This window comes from Hoplias malabaricus, chromosome 3 (assembly GCF_029633855.1).
Source record: "Hoplias malabaricus isolate fHopMal1 chromosome 3, fHopMal1.hap1, whole genome shotgun sequence".
In the NCBI taxonomy this organism is placed as follows: domain Eukaryota; kingdom Metazoa; phylum Chordata; class Actinopteri; order Characiformes; family Erythrinidae; genus Hoplias; species Hoplias malabaricus.
Genome location: NC_089802.1, coordinates 20,003,771 through 20,020,857, shown reverse-complemented (window position 1 = coordinate 20,020,857; position 17,087 = coordinate 20,003,771). Strand labels below are relative to the sequence as shown.

General features: G+C 36.5%; 1 protein-coding gene across 4 annotated transcripts in view; it reads right to left on the bottom strand.

The window, feature by feature from the left end:
• plxdc1 (plexin domain containing 1) overlaps window positions 1–1,602 on the bottom strand; it is a 42,512-nt gene extending 40,910 nt beyond the window's left edge. For all 4 annotated transcript variants that reach the window (XM_066665256.1, XM_066665258.1, XM_066665257.1 and 1 more), the window contains exon 1: window positions 1,425–1,602. In XM_066665256.1, the coding sequence (XP_066521353.1) occupies window positions 1,425–1,500 (76 nt within the window). In that variant the 5' untranslated portion in view covers window positions 1,501–1,602. The remainder of the gene's footprint in view (window positions 1–1,424) is intronic.
• Window positions 1,603–17,087: the final 15,485 nt, after the last annotated feature.

Here is a 17,087-nt window from a genome sequence, read left to right as displayed (position 1 = left end):
GAAATAATAATAATTATGAAATGATAAATGTATCACATACAAGAAATGTGTTACGTAAGCCTTCAGCAAATACAATTGCAAAGACTTCTTAATCTTCAGGTTTACAGGATTTATGTGGAATATGTGTGGTTGTGTGTAGTTCTGCATGTGTGTACTTTATAACATGGAACACAGGCAGACATTAACACATAGCATCACTTTCTTGCTTTGTGTGTGTGTGTGTGTGTGCCAGGAGTCAGGGCCAGTACTAAGAGAAAGACTCTACACAAACACGTGTGTGTTGTCCATTTCCTCTGAGTCATAATGATCCTTTGAGAGAAGCACACAGGAGTTTACTGAAGCATCATCATCATCACACACACATACACAAACACAAAACCTTCTCACACAGGAACACACCAACATCAGCACAAGACCCAGAAAATAGCACAAATGATTATCCACCCACATTCACTGGTTCAAATTAGCATTTTCATAATTTAACCCTTCAGATCTTGGCCATCCTAAAGCTCAGTGCTAGTTAATTACATGGACTGCAGTGTAAGTTATTTTTTAATTACAGGACATTTATATGAGATGCTGAGATCCTACTTTTAGATCTGTTTCAGGGGATCAGTGGCTGAATAGATGGCTTTAACAGAAAAGACAGCGTGGCTTATGCATGTGCTTCATTTACCATGTAATTAGAGCATGACTTTGAACATCGTATTTTACGTGTTGACAAATGTGATAACTTAACTTTTACTTGCATTTCAACATAGCCACTTCTTATATCTACATCTCAATGTTCATATTATTTTGGCATCTCTTGAGCATTACAGCATCCCTCAATGTGAGCAGTTCATGATAAATGGACCAGCAGAAAAGCACCTGTTAGAATATCAGAATAAAATCTACATAATGTTCTACACTTTGGTTTGGGTGGATTTCTGTTGCTGCAGACTAGGCTACTAATGCTTATTTTTGTTTCGCAATTTGTGCTTAGGGTAGAGTGCACTCATTTTTTGTTTATGACCCATAATCTCCATTTTACATGCACATAAAACAGGATGTTCTTCGTGTATCTGGAAAGATTGTGCGGAGATCTAATTTATTGGGTCTTTGTGGATTTCTTGTGTTTGTATAAATGTCAGCCTACTACTTAATCTGTAATTATCTACTTCCCGTAATAAACAGGGCTTTGCCTGAAAGTGCAATTGTAATAATACTAAGATAATAATAAGAAGTCTGGAGCCTTCCACTCTAGAGGTAAAAATATGGGAGATAAATTACATCAACACCATCATTGTGTAACAAATTTAAAACTAAACATTTGAATTAAGTCAGTTTTGTACAGGAGTGTTTTCAGTACTGTGCTGATCTAATTCAGAAGAACTTATCTTGCACAGGTCTATAACCTGTGAGTGTTTGAGTTTAGTTCTTACCTGACAGTTCATGGCTCCATACCTTGACCAGTTCAGCCTGCGACAGACAGATAAGCAGCACAGCACACAGACCCATGGCCACTTTCTCTTCTCTCTTTCACTCACTCCTCTCCTCTTCTTACTCCTCCTGTCCTCTCCCTCCTCGGCGTCTCTCCTCTCTCACCTCGCTCCTTTTTCTCCTGTGTGTGCTCTGACAGACTCTCTTTCCTCCCGCACTTTATGCCTCTCCCTCTCCCTCTCTCTCTCTCTCTCTCTCACACACACTCTCCCCTCCCTCCAGTGTCCTTCACTCTCTCTTCTCTTTTTCCACTCTGAAAAAATACATCATCATCAACAACAACAACAACAGAATTCAACAACAGAGTGTTGTCTAACCTTTTTTTCTCTGCCTCCGTTCCTTCCCTCACTAAATTCTGGGATGTGGTAGTTATGGTAACACAAGAGTGCAAGGGGACAGTCCGGCAAATAGTTCAAGAAGAAAAAAGAGCTCTCCTCCCTGTTTCTTTTCCCTTTCTTATTTCTCTATTTCTTGATTTTCTCTCTCTCTTTCTCTGTATCAAATTACCTCTTATCTCTTTTCTCTCTCACTTTACACATTTGTTTTATGTGTTCTGTATTTGTTTCTACTTCTCTTTCTGTCAATTTTGTACTCACTCCCACAGAGACTTTAAGCTTTTGTTTTCCCCTCTCCTTCCACTATGTTCTTTCTTCTGTTTTGATTTCTGTCTCTATTTCTGGCTGTTTGGCTGTCTTCTTTTTCTGTTTGTTTTTGTTTTGTTTATTGTTTTTTCCTCCTCTCTCTCTCTCCCTCTCTCTACACTGGTCTGGGCTTCAGAAAAACCTGTCTACCCCTCATACAAATATTTATATATTTCTGCTTTTCTCTTTTTGCCTCAAAAACAAGCTGGACTGAAGCTGTACACAGCTCCACCTAGTGGAAATGATGCAGAACAGAGGAGGTGTCCATTCATTGTGCCCAAGTGTCCTGATGAATGGGTAAGAAGATATTCTGTAAACAGAAATGCATTATAAAACCCTGACAGGCTCTGAACCACAGCTTCCCAGAGTGTGGCCTACTGGACAATAATGTTTAGTAAAGGTGTTTGACTTTGGTAGACAGTTACCATAAATAAATAAATAAATAAATAAATAAATAAATAAATAAATAAAATTATAATTAATAGTATTATTTCTATAGCATTTCCTTTCTGGCCCTTGGCCATCAGAAACACAGCACTTTACCCCAAACATGCTATTTTAAATACAGATAGAGACAGATAGTAGCAGGGTTGTCCAAACATAACATTACACTTCCATTTGTGGAAACTTACAATTAACTTTCCATTAAGAACTATTAACTTAACCCTAAGACTAGCCCTAACCCAACTTTAAAACAGGTTTTCACCTACATTATGGGGACCAGCTGATGGGCCAAACAAGGACTACAAGTCTCTACAATGTGAGTGTGTAAACAGGTATTAGTCTCCACATTGTGAAATATTCCTGGTACACACATACACAAACACCACACATTTACAAATGTTACACCACAGCTAGACTTTGAAACTTAAACAATTCCATCACTTGGATCTACATGTAATAGAACCTAAAGGCCAAGCAAAATATTTACGCACACTCACGCTGACCTACGGCACATCACCATGGTGACAGGTGAGAACAGTGTAATTCTACACAGCTCCACTGGCACGGCACGAGAACCGAGTGGAACAAGCCGAAGAAATCCCACACAGCTGCTGAACATGATCAGATGCCAATACACCCACACACAGATCAGCGCTCCAAAACCAGACCTACGAGGACACACACACACACAAACAGACAAATACAGAGAAACACACGCATACACATTGGTCTCGCTATACTTGTGAGGACCTCAGTTGCCATGTAATTACTACTACACAAACACCATAGCAATGACCTATTAACCAAAAGACCATCTGCTATTTTAGCTTTTTGGAAATAAAGAAGTTAAATTTGTGGTGAAAACTACACATGATGTTTTCTTTTGTACCCATATCACTCTATCATTGTGAGGGGGAATATTTGGTCCTCATAGAGTTAGAAAGACAAATGCAAACCTACACACACTCTCAAACCAGTTTCCACCAATACTGACAGTGTGACAGAACACAATTGGCAGAAATGGCGATCCTCTGACAGGACTGTGGCCAGCCCCTCGGTTCACATGGCTAATCCGATTTACAGGAAAAGAAAACATTTAAAGAGATGCCATAGTAAAAACAATACAACCCAAATAAATCTCAGGATGAAACTGTAAAGGTTGCTTTACCCATCTGATCTGAGACTAGAACACCTTGCCCTAAAGCAGTAAATCAGTCATATAATGGATATAAAAAAAGGACAAAGACCTGCAGCTTTGTTGAGATATGGAAAGCCACTCTGTGTCCCTTGTGTCCTTATTTAGGTGTGAATGGAGTGTGATGGATGCAGCTTGTTAGGTAGGCGGACTGTAGCTCTGTCACTAAACACATGGCAGGCTTACTTGTTGGTCGTGAGAAATGTCACTTTACACATCTCAATTACACAGCAGCTACAGAAGCAGTCGTATTCCCTCTTTGAGCCCAATCGCCCCTGTAATCCCTTAAATACTATGGCAGGCTCTGCATGGTGAAACTTTCACACAGCTGTTTGCAGGCTGCACAAATGTGGGTAACAACTTCTATTTAACTTAACACTTATAAATATATTACAATTAGATAAAAACAAATCCAATGTTTAAAAATAATTTTACGTATTCAATTTATGAAGTAAACAGTACTGTGCTTAGTAGGCTACATTTATAATTTTGTAATTTTTCTCACATTTTGTCACCTAAAGGAATGTTTATCTGATTCAGCTCACCAGACTGCTTGACAAGACTAGGTCATACTATCCCTATTACTATCCCTAATGATGAGGCTGATCAGACTTAGAAATGTCTCAAAGCCAGATGCTGGGCTTTTCTGGGGCTCTGCTGTTGATCTAGGTTTTATCCATCCTTAGAGCAAATTTCCCGCTAATTTAGGTGAACATTTGGAAAGATGAGAAGTGTTTTTCAGAATCAGCAGAGCTTGACATCCCTACTTGAAAGTACATTCATTTATTGAATGTAACCACTTATCCAGTTCAGGGTCGCAGTGTGTCTGAAGCCTACAACTAAAGATCACAGAGACACCTAAGTACTAAAATTAGTAATAAGTACTAAAAGACATACAGGACTGGAAAACTAGGAAACAGACTTTAAAACAACAAACAAAAGGACCAGCAAAATGATCTCATGACAAGGATAACATGAGGGCAAGAAGATCACGTGACAAAGGGAACACATCAAGGAACTAAAACAAAACAGAGCACAGGAAAACAGAACCAAGCACCATCTCGGTTTGAAGGTTCCATTCAGCATTTAGTTAATCAATGGTGGACAGTAACAAAATAAATGTAATATGTTACTCTACTTAAATACTTTTTTCTTATATCTACTTTACTTAAGTATTTCCATTTTGGGTAACTCAAATGTCTTACTTTTTACTCCACTACATTGTAAAAATCTGCCATTCCTTTTGGTTTATTTGTGAATAAACCAGTAACATGTCTGAGCAAATCTCCCTGTTCCGCACAATTCTCCGTGCGACACCCCGTTTCTAAGAGACGCTAAAACAAGACAAGCTTTGTTTTTATCAGATGTTGTGTGAATTTGAGACTGCAGTCATTTCAGTTCTTAAAACTGTTATGAATTAACAATAGTGTACAATTTAGTATTTGGCTGTATTTGACTCATCGGTAACTAATATTCATTCATAGATAGATAGAGATGATAGATAGATACTTTATTGATCCCCAGGGGAAATTCAAGGTCTCAGTAGCTTACAGACTTAGACATCACATACACGAATCACTAAACAGCAATGGACTAATAGAGTTTAAAAAAAAAATAAAAAATATCAAAATCAAATACCCAAGAAGTTGACAGTGTGCTTAAGAATAATCAATCAATCAATCGTCAGAGTAATCAAACATAGCCTGGCAAGAATCTGTGATACTGTGAGCAGCTGGGGATGATCTCTTTAGTGCAGCATATGATTTAAAAGTTGAAAAAGTGTGGATAGTGCAAAGGGTATGGAATGTGCAATATAAGTACAGTGCAATGACAGTGCAGTTTCAGAATTAGAAATAAATATATTAAATAAAATAGTGCAAGGCAATTTAGTGCAATGTACCTGTATTAAGTATACACCTACTATTGTAGCTGTCAGATTATATACATGGTCATGTACATGGTCTATGGATCTGTAAATGTCACAAATCACTAACAGAGGGTGAGAGTCAGTTGAAGAATTATTCAACACAATACGTGAAGCGAGGCCAAACCAGAAGAAACATTCCAAAACCCAAAATCAGTGCAGAGAGATAAACATGTCCAAAAGACAAAAATGAGTATCAGGCAAAAAGTAAAAAAAAAAAGTGTAGAAACAGGTGTCTCAGAATTCTAGAAATACCTCAAACTATACTCTGCAACTAACAAAACAGAGCTTAAAGGAACCCTATGTAATATTTTTAACTTAAAATTACAGCTTTAAAATTATTTTGATGTTTCACTGACCTGAGAATAGAGCCTCTGTTATTGCTAATCTCGGCTCAGCACTGTAGAAACTGCATTATGTAATTTTGGAGTAGGGTAGGAAACCAGGACCAGAAAAAAACCCTCAAATTTTACCTAGTGTCCCTAAATGAGTAAAAAAAAACTCAGTCAACATATAAAGCCCAATTTATGCTTTGCGTTGACTCAATGTAGAGCCTATTCTCTAGCCCGTACAAGTGTCCTATGCCATTTTGAGAGTTCATACTTGTGTGTTGGCATCTGTGTCACTCTGCAATTACACCGCCAAACCACTAGGATAGGATTTCAAACATCTTCTTCAACCCTATGTTCTGCACAATGTAGTGGTGTAGTGGTATTATTTTACGAAGTTTTGAAGTGCATCATTTAGAGAGTGTAGTGTGGAGGAGTTAATATTTCTAGACTTCTTGACTTTAGTCAATGGACCATGTTTGTCCAACTGCAGACCACTCACAGTTGTTATGGTCTGCGTAGACTTCTGGAGAGGTGTACATCAGTCCACGCTACCTATGGCATAGATTTAACACAAAAGCATAAATTGGGCTTAATACTCTGAAAACAGCCACCTCCGTATAACATCATTCATTGTATTTAATCTTTGGCCATTTCTGCTGTGTTTATCAGTGTCAGACTAATTAATGACATTCTATTAAAAGACTGGGGAATCAAGAGTGACACTAGAGTCTTTTCACCTACAATGGGTTAAGCATGAGTCTTGTTACAAAAATGATAATAGGACATTAGAGGCATAATACATCATGGTACTTTTACTTTCAATACTTAAGTACATTTGAAGGTAAATACTTTTGTACTTTTACAAAACTTGCTCTTGGCCGTCCTACATCACTCCAACCAATGGAAGGCTAGGCTTAACGGCAGCTGGTGTTGCTCAAGTTATGCATTTTTACTTACATAATTTAAACTGAAATTATTAGCAACTAATGCTAGCAGGAATCTAAAAACCTAATTAAAAAGCCTCCTAGGGCTCCCATTAGTGTAATTAATTTTTACAGCACTGTGCTAAAATCAATGGGAAGGTTGGGGGTAACTTCCTACCCACCTCCATAAGTTCCATAGTGCAGTTACTGCAGTTCTGAGCTCAGAGAAGCAATATCTGAGGCCCTATTCTCTGCACTATCAGTCAGTGAAATATCACAATGATTATTTTGAGCTGAAAATGTAGGGTAAATACACACGGTTCTTTTAACTGTGTAATCCTTAAACATACAGAATGCTCTAGTTCATATTTTATCTTAAAGTCACTAAAGTCTAGTTGAGGAGTTCTTCATAGTCCTGCCATTTGTTACTGCAAACATAATATTGTGTTTTTACACCCTTATTATTATTATTATTATTATTATTATTATTATTATTACACCCTGGGTGAAAAACATTTAGGTAAATGCATTCAATATTCAAGAATCTGTTTTATGACAATTAAAGCCAAGGTATTAAACTCTAATTGAGGTGTTCATATTGGGTAAATTGGGTTTTTGTGGCCTGAGCTTCAGATGAAAAGATGTTCTTAGATCTTCACACAAAAGTAACATCCAGACGGCCATACTGTCTGCCAGTGTGGGAAAATGGAAGATGTTGGATGTTGTACATATGGGAGCAGGTGGTTCTGGAGCAACCCAGCATTAAACTGGGGCACTGTGTGCAATGATCAGAGACACAGTGTGTATAATGGGGTTATGCAATGTTTTTTTTTTTTTGGATGTAGGGTTTATGCAAGAGATAATTATAAGTGCTTTTATTAATATAATATTAATATTAATATACCAATAAGGCAGCTTCAGCAGCTCTGAGTTGAATCTTCACAAAGAAAAGGTCATGATCCTATACTGTGCAGTCCAGATGACAATGAGTATTTCTGCTATTTTTGTGCTTCACATCTAAAGCAGTTTAAGTGGTAAACTAATGAGCTGCCTGTTGGTGTGGGGTATTTACACCATGTAATGTGTTCCAAACAGAAACAGCTGTACAAATCATCTAGATGTAAGTGAACCGGGCTTATCCAGGCGAGAACAGAAAGGTCTTTATCTGTGTGGCCTCAGTTAAGACTGTCAATAAGCACAGAGAATGTTTCAAAGTGTTCAGTTGGGGTTATTTTCACAGCAACAAACGTCAAAGCAAGGAAGTGATGATGAGCATGATGGTGAACAGATCAAGGTTTGGAAGTCCAAGTCAATTCCTTTTTGTTGTGTAGTGCCTTTTAACATAGACAGTCAAAAAGCAGCTTTACAGGAATGTGTTCCAGATCTCTAATGAGTAAAATGTTTTTGAGGGAAAAACCTTCCAAAGAGTATGATGAAGAGGAAAGATGACATTACTACACACAACGAGAACCCTGCTGTCTCTGGGTTAAACCTGATGAGTAGCAATTTCGATGTGACATACAGTAAAACCATTAAAAACGGTTGAAATTCTGCCCTATTGACACTAAATTTGTGCCAAACTTACAAGTTTGCCATCTGGAGATTGTTTCCTTAGTTCTGGACTGGAGATATTATATATAGTTAACAAGTAATGGGAGTGTATGACCCACTTATTGCTGTCACAATCCCCTGAAATGGGGCATGCAGACAAAATCGTTTAAGACACTAAGGATGAATAAAATGTGTGCACTTCTTATGGGTTGGTTAACTCATCAGTATTGACAAGTAGGTAAACACTGGACAAAACTTAGCCAATGCAAAAGGTTTTTAAAAAGGTTTTTTACTGATGATGTATGATGCATTTTCATAGTAAACTAGTAATTAGCTTCCTCACACTGGAATCATTGGGCGCAAGGTGGGAATACACCCTGGAGGGGGCGCCAGTCCTACACATACACTCACACATTCACTCACACCTACGGACACTTTTGAGTCGCCAATCCACCTACCAACGTGTGTTTTTGGACTGTGGGAGGAAAACGGAGCACCCGGAGGAAACCCACGCAAACACAGGGAGAACACCAATTCCTCACAGACACCCAGAGTGGGAATTGAACCCACAACCTCCAGGTCCCTGGAACGCTGTGACTGATGGACATGTACAATAATAATAAAAATAAATAAATATAAAAAATAAAATAAAAAAACAGAAGCTCTAAATAATTTTAAGGTCAACTCAATTTGAATTCAACTGAATTTTAAGGTCAACTCAATTTGAATTCAACTGAATTTTGAATTCAATAGGTAGTTTATAAAATATGAGGCTGGATTAAAGGAGTGTAGACATTAATCTAATGCATCAAACGACAGGTGCAAATTTTATTGCACTGATTTAAGTGTTAATTCTGATATTCTAAAACCATTGCAAATTTAACTGAATACCAGAATTTAATAATTTTTATAATCCGCATATTTTATAAATAATGTTAAAAATATTTGTTCCCTGTCAAAAATACATTTAATGTTAAATTTCTTTTTTTTAAATACAAAATTATGTTTTAAAAAATGGAGTATCCGTACTCCTCTGTATTTATTAACTCATAATTAATTTACAAAAATCATTTGGAATCTTGTCAGAAAAAAACTAATTTCATGGAATCATGGTGATTTTATGATAAATTAAATAATATTAGCTCAATCAACCCTTGCTCTAGATCCTCCTCCCCATATGCTCCTCCTCCTCCACCTTCTTCTCCTCTCCCTCTTTCTTCTGGCAGCAAATGGAGAGGCATGTTTCCGATTAGAGCAGGAATCCCACTCGCCCTGCTGTTATTAGGAACAGCTTTGGAGGGGGAACGGACCATATGAGAAACACCAATGCCAGAGCAGTCAAGCAATATAGAAACAACTGAGCATATTGTGTAAGTCTTGTGAAGGCCACTGTAAATATCAAACATGTTATGATTTAAACTGGGTTTATGTTTGAGAGTTCATGTTGAAGTGTGCGCTTATGTCATAAATATGTGCTTCTGCCTTTGAGATGCAGGGAGTTATACTTGTGTTGGTTACGGGACATTACACAAATGGTCCCACACTACAGACCTTTGCAGTTATGAGAGCTGTCTCCTGATAGCGCCAGCACCAAATCTTTCAGAATTAGATGTTTGATTATTCCTACTTAAAGATTTCAAAAGCCTTTAATATCACAAGCATAAATTATATAAATCCTATCAAGAGATTTATTAATGCTTTCAAATATATTGTCTGCGGTTTCCAACATATGTACTCATAAATATCTATAAATTATTTAGAAGCAAGACACACATGCATTACAAATGTTTTATATAATACATCCTTAAGAAGGCAGGATTACTCTCCAAGCTTATTACTAGGTTGTCAGTTATTGATTTATCAGTTCAATTTACATAATTTTAAAACAAATTTTTAATTAAGGAGCATGTATTAAAAAACAAAAACACAATCTGTTTTTGTCTAAATTAGTCTAAATTTGTCTAAATTAATGCAAAATCACAAAAAAAATAAAGTATACTTTTTTTGTACTATTATGGAGCCAAATCCATTAAAAACAAACAATGTAATAACAATGTATTCAAAAAATGTTTATTTTTTGTGTATATATATTTTTAATTAGATAGATGTTTAAGATGTTGATCTTATGTATTTTTCTTTTTGGTTTCACATAATGTTTTCACATTCATATTTTTTTTTGCATAGATTGTATTTTTTCATTCTTAGATGTTTGGCCTTGAAGTGAGGTGGGGGGGGGGGTGATATAATGATTAACATAACAAAAATGGCTGAGGACCTTGATCAATATTGTGAAATATGTCTCAACACATTCCGTACACCACATTAAGTGAAAAAACTGATGCTAATCACATAGTTTTGCTTTAGCAAGCTCATTTTAGACAGGATTTGGCACCAATGACAGTATGAGAGGGATAAACTATGCCACATTGTGCATTTCAACAGCTACACTTTGAAGTTTCACACTAGCACTTTGAACACAGCCGGGTGACTGTTGCAATGGGGTCGGCTCCACATAAACAAGGTGCTGGCTCCAGGTTAGAAGGTAATAAATGTTAACAAGGATGAAGTTAGCTTCTTATTTGGCATGTACCTATTTGGAATTCCTTGAAAGGTGCTGAGATTACATTTTGTCACCTGAAGATGTGTTAACACTGATATAAACAAGCAAGTACAACACAGTAAATACCCAGAATAAAAAGGAGAAACATACGGAGCAGTAGTGCAAGATTTCTTTTGAGCTGAATATATCTGAAAATGTATTACTCAAGACTGTGAAATCACAGTGAATAATGATTGCATTGTCTGCTTGAAAATTAATATCTTAACACCTTTCTCAGTGTTAAAACCCGCCACCTACAGATGGCAGAATGTAACTGCAGCACCTTTTAATCTGGAATAGGAGATTCAAAAGTTTGCTAAACAGAATATTGTCACTAGCGTCATGTTGTTTAACTGAATATGATGGGCAGAAAGTGTTTATTCTTGGAGACAACATTGAAGACGTTCCTCAGCCTTATTAGTTGTCTTTGACTCCCATCTGATTTGATGTAATGCCACTCACAGCAGATCAAAGGTCTTAAACAAAAAATAATTATGAATCTGAAAACATAAATCTGGAACTGAAAAAGATCGAATATTAAAATATACAAAAGTGAAAATGAAAATAATGTTTCTTTCACTTATTTTTATTTTGAATAAATTCAAATTCTCAGTATTTTGACTTTTAAAGCTCAGTAGTTTAACTTTTTATATTTATGCCATCAATTCAACTTCATAATCTACAATTAAAATTCAAATATTGTAAATTTCCTAAACGAAAGTTGGTAAGGCTGTGTGGTTTCCATCAAAGTGAAGGATTTCTGGGAGTGTGGCTCTGTGTGATACAGTCTTCTTGGATGTTGCCTCACAAGTCTGTTCAAACGTAACTACGAGTCGCGTCGATGCAGACCGCAAGGACTCTGATTGGTCAGAGTTGGACAGACACTGTTTATATTGAACCGAAGAAATACAGGAACATGAACACCTCTTCTCCACACTATAAAGACAGCAGCAAAGTCATAGTGAGAAATACTCAGACATGGTGTGGGACGAATAAAAAACAAAGGAAAAATACGGACGAGAAGCGAGACCCCACGGGGAAAAAACATTTGTTTCTATCCTGGCATCTCATGTAAACTATACTCTATCCCAAACAACTACCTCCTCCTTAAATAGTGCACTTTAAAGATTTATCAAAGTAATTTTACTGCATTGTTTACTACATAGTGTAGATGTAGATGTTTGAGATTCAGCCCTAGTGGTGTGGCGGTGTAATTGCAGAGCGACGCAGGCACGAACGCAGATAAACGCTCACAATGTCGTAGGCCTTGTGTAGGCTTTGTGTCAAGTCAGCACAAAAGTATAACCTACCTATTAGACGTATACTTTGAAAACAGCCGATGTTTTCAAATGCAAAATGCAGCCTTCATTAAAAAAAGTATTGATTAGGGTGCAAATGAAGCACCATACCGTTTTACCCACAGTGCAATGTGCATGGACAACACTGATGAAAAACAATCCTAAAACATGTGAAACAACTGTTACTCCTGTAAAAAAAAAAAAGAATAAATACATACACAAATATATACATTTTAGAATGCAATATAACCATCAGAACTTTTCAGTGACTTTCAGTCTTGCTCATGTAGATTTGAGTCCTCTACTGCTTTCAGTTCATGTTTATCTGTACACATTGTAATATTAAGATATTGTTACAGTAAAAGTTGAATCTGTGCACGGCACATATATTTGGTGTTGGGTCCTTTTAGGTATTTCTATCACAAATACTTTATATATTTCCTGTCCTTTTTCATGACAATGAGACAGGAAGAGATGGCACTAAATAGCTTTTAAAGCTAAATGAACAAAGTCATATAATTACTGTATGACCTGTAATTTGATAAGTGTTTGTGTGTGTGTGTGTGTGTGTGTGCATAAAGCAAGAAAACATCAGAGTTTCAAAGAGAAAAAAACACATTAGGACTTTGCAGCCATATGTCTGTCAGATGAGAGAGGCCGCTAAAAGACGAATGTGTAATCTCAGTCCAGACGGAAAAGTAATGGCATGGTGACCATCCCTGAAGGAGAGAAAACAAACACAGAGGGATTAGAAAAAAGCATGAGAGTGATATCCAGAAGGTCATCACCTGCTTCTTAATAAATTGAAACAGACTAGTATTGTTTTTTTTTTTGGTTTTTTTTTGAGGGAGAGAGAGAGAGAGAGAGAGAGAGAGAGAGAGAGAGAGAGAGAAAGATATCTCTTGACCAAACAAACTGTTACATCACCCTTCAGAAATAAAATTACTGAAACACCTCAGTTATGGTCAAGACTTGCCAGCTGCTCAGATATTTATGATGCTGTGTCTGCGACTTTTACTGCTATGGATAAATGTGTTTCTGATGTTGTGTGTAATTTAGCCTGGAAATAACTTTCAGAGCTGAAGGAAGCTGAAACACCATGTGCTTTCACCTCTTATGCACCAAACTGCCATGGAGCAATTTCCAATACACAGTCGTTTGTTGTAGGTCACTATGGTACAAGCTTCTCATAAAATGACGCCAATACTTACTCATACAACACTCTATCGAAGCACACAAAAACCTTCATAAAAAATCATAACAACCTGAGCCTGAAGAACTTAATATAAGACTACCAAAAACACTGTGTACATGCATTAATGTAACCATATTTTTTCACTTATGTGCTGTGTGCCCTCCTTTAATTACTAAAAACCACAGTCATTTTCACTCATCTACAGCAGGGGACTGGGCGTATTATTACAATGACTAAAGGATGGTAGTTGTTTGTTGAACACCAGCTATTAACGCCATAGTGTTCAGAACATTTTTAAAAAGTGGAACCAATCAATTGCCTTATGTTTGTCTTTGCCTTGATTTCATTTCATGAAAAAAAAAAAAAGAAATTCACAGCCTGTAGCTTACAGTGCACTCATAAATTCAGTGATTTTTTATTAATCAGAATACTATGCTTGTTTGGAAAAGAACATCCTAATCCCATTTAAATGAGCAGAATTGGTCAATCCATTCATCACCCGACACCCACAAATCCATGTTTTTTTAAAGAAAATGTTGTTGGGTTAGACATGCATTCCAGGAGATTGGAATTTCAAACACTGGGAATTTAACAATAAAAACTATGACATTATAATACAGATGTTTTGTGACTTTTTACACCCTTTCAAAACACCCACATGTATCACATTATCAAATCCAAATTCTGTTGTATTTAGTGTTATTCTTTTACACTGTAAACTCAGTGATACATAAAGGCAAAACTCTCTCCCAGTTCATTAACTTTAAATGTCCTATAACGCAAATTATATATGCAAATTTAATTTTGCAGACTCAGATAACTAATTAAACCAAAAATTTGATTTTAAAAGGTTTTACACCGTAAGAAGGTTATTTAACTAATAATAACAAGAAATGCTTCACTGATTCCATGGTCCAGGGTCAATGCAAATAAATTATGACCATCAAAGACTATCCAATGAAAAAACTGGAAAAAATCCATTCCAAATCCATCTCCATTTTTGTTGATTTTTGTTTACTACACCATTTGAACACAGCAGCTATACTACACTTTGTGTGATAATTACATGATGAATGGTCAATAGAAATGCTCCTGATGTACTTGGAAAAAAAAATAATGAGTACAGGAAACATGGAGAGAAGTTGACTGAAAAAACACAATTATACATTCATAATTCAAATAACATTTGCGGTATAATTTATAATTTACTGTGTGTATAGCTAATACATATATTCAAAAATTGTGGGGGAAAAACAAAAACAGAAGAATTGTGAAGAAAAGAAAAAAAGACCATGAGAGAAGTGGCAAAGTGGAAAAAGAGGAGTAGATCATTGCAGTTGTTTTTCGGTCATGTTTTAATGGCCACAATGATAAGATCAGCTCTGACAACTCTCCACCAACCGGCGTCCTTTCTAATTTGTAGCATGGAATGAGTGAGAGAGAGAGTGAGAGTGAGAGAGAGTGAGAGAGAGCGACCTCAGCATAGCAACAATACATTTTGTTAAAATGTTATGGAGCAGCTTTCAAAATAATGATTTCACGCATTAAACCCATGCCCTTTCTCAGCCTTGCTCTGTAAGCAGATTTTTCGGCCCATTTTATAATGTCTAGTAGATTTATTTTGATTGGAGAAGAACAAATTCTCTGATGCCAATGACAGCAAAGATAATATGTAAGGCATTACTCATTAAATGAAAACACATTCACACACCCTATGACCCTCAAGCACAAAGAATACAAACACACAATACACACATTAGTCTGCCCATCAACACAATGGATTCCAACTGTTTTACAATGGGGAAAACCTACGGTTTATTTGGAAGTAACTAACGTAACTGTAAGTGAGTGATTATCTGAGTGACTCGCCCCCTGCTGGCATGATCAACAGCTAATTAAACAGTGCTAGAGTGTGTGTTTGTAAAGAACAGTGTTAACAAATACCTGGGAGGGCTAGGAGAGAAAGTAAATAGGGCGAGGTAGAGATCCACTCAGTTTTAATACCACAGACACTGTGTGTCAATATATTGTCACATGGTGGGACACCAATAGTGATCCATCCAAATAAACAATCTGTGCTGAATTATTCTGTCATTCACACACTGCTCCCAGATACGCTCAACCTCTTTCCTCACATTTGTTTGTTTAGGAAGTTCATATCACCTCTGAAATGCATGCTCTGCTCACAGACACACAAACTATTCAGCAATGGGTTATTTTTTTTCAGTGTTATAAACTGCAAGACCTGCAAATCCGAAATGGTCTGTGTTGCAGTTATGTTCAGGCACTTTTATTTTGGCACATATTTCACACTATGTGAAAAGGTATTAATTAAACAGATATTATAAAGGAGAAGGAGATGGTTTGATGGTTGATAAACAAATACAAAAGCTTGTAATGCTTAACATGAACAGTGGTTCAATTTTTTTCTCTCATCAGGCTATTTTGGCATAAAAATACACAACCTAACAGACACACACACAAAAACACAGCTCCTCGACTACAGTTCCCTCTAGCAACTCCCTCATTATCAGTGCTACCATCATTAATTGATAAGGACCTGTAATTGGCTCCTAAAGAGACGGCAGACGATCCTCTTAGAGCAGACAGAAGCTGTGTATACTTGGAGGTTTAGGACACAATGCGCTTGCATTTCCACCACAATGATCCAGACACAGAGATCTTATCCACACTGCTGCTAAACTATACCTCAACTTGAACAAACACAAACAAGCAGTTTGTGTTTGTAAAGGGTTGTTCATGGGTACTTTTGTAACTAAATTACTTATTATTCAGAAACTAGAGTTACAATGAAACTTTCTTAATACTAGAAAGACATTTGGACATTTTCAGATCTGATAATTTGGATAAAAATACCCATATTTACTGTTTCCTTGTTAGTTCATATTTATACTTACATTTCTACGAAAGCAGTATTACAAAGCACTGAGAAAGAGTATTTATACCTTGTAAGGCCATTAACTGTCATAATGACCCTATAGATTAATGTTAGCCAGTTCTGTTCATGGCTTGGGAGATGTTTTTAGCAGCTCTATTCGGTAGTCTGCTCACTACAACTGATTCACTTCACAAAATATATATAATGTTCATATTGTTACACCATATTATTCAGTAAAAAAAATAATGAATAGCAAGAGAATAGAAGATACATAAAATGTCACAAAATAACATTTGAGGACTAAGATGACACTCAATTGGGGTGCTGAAGATGCTCCATTTGAGGAAGATGAGACCATTTTTTATTATGTTGTCTGGTAGTAGTACTGGTACTTATGGGTTTATGGATGAATTGTTATATACACCAATCAGCCATAAAATTATGGCAACCTCCTTGATTTTACACTGACAGTCCATATAGGAGCATGTTAACGTTCTACAATTACAGCTTGCAGTCCATCTGTGGCTCCTCACATTATGTTTGCCACCTTTCTCATTGTTCTTCAATGGTCAGGAAACCCAGATGAGGTATGATTTTGGTGGTG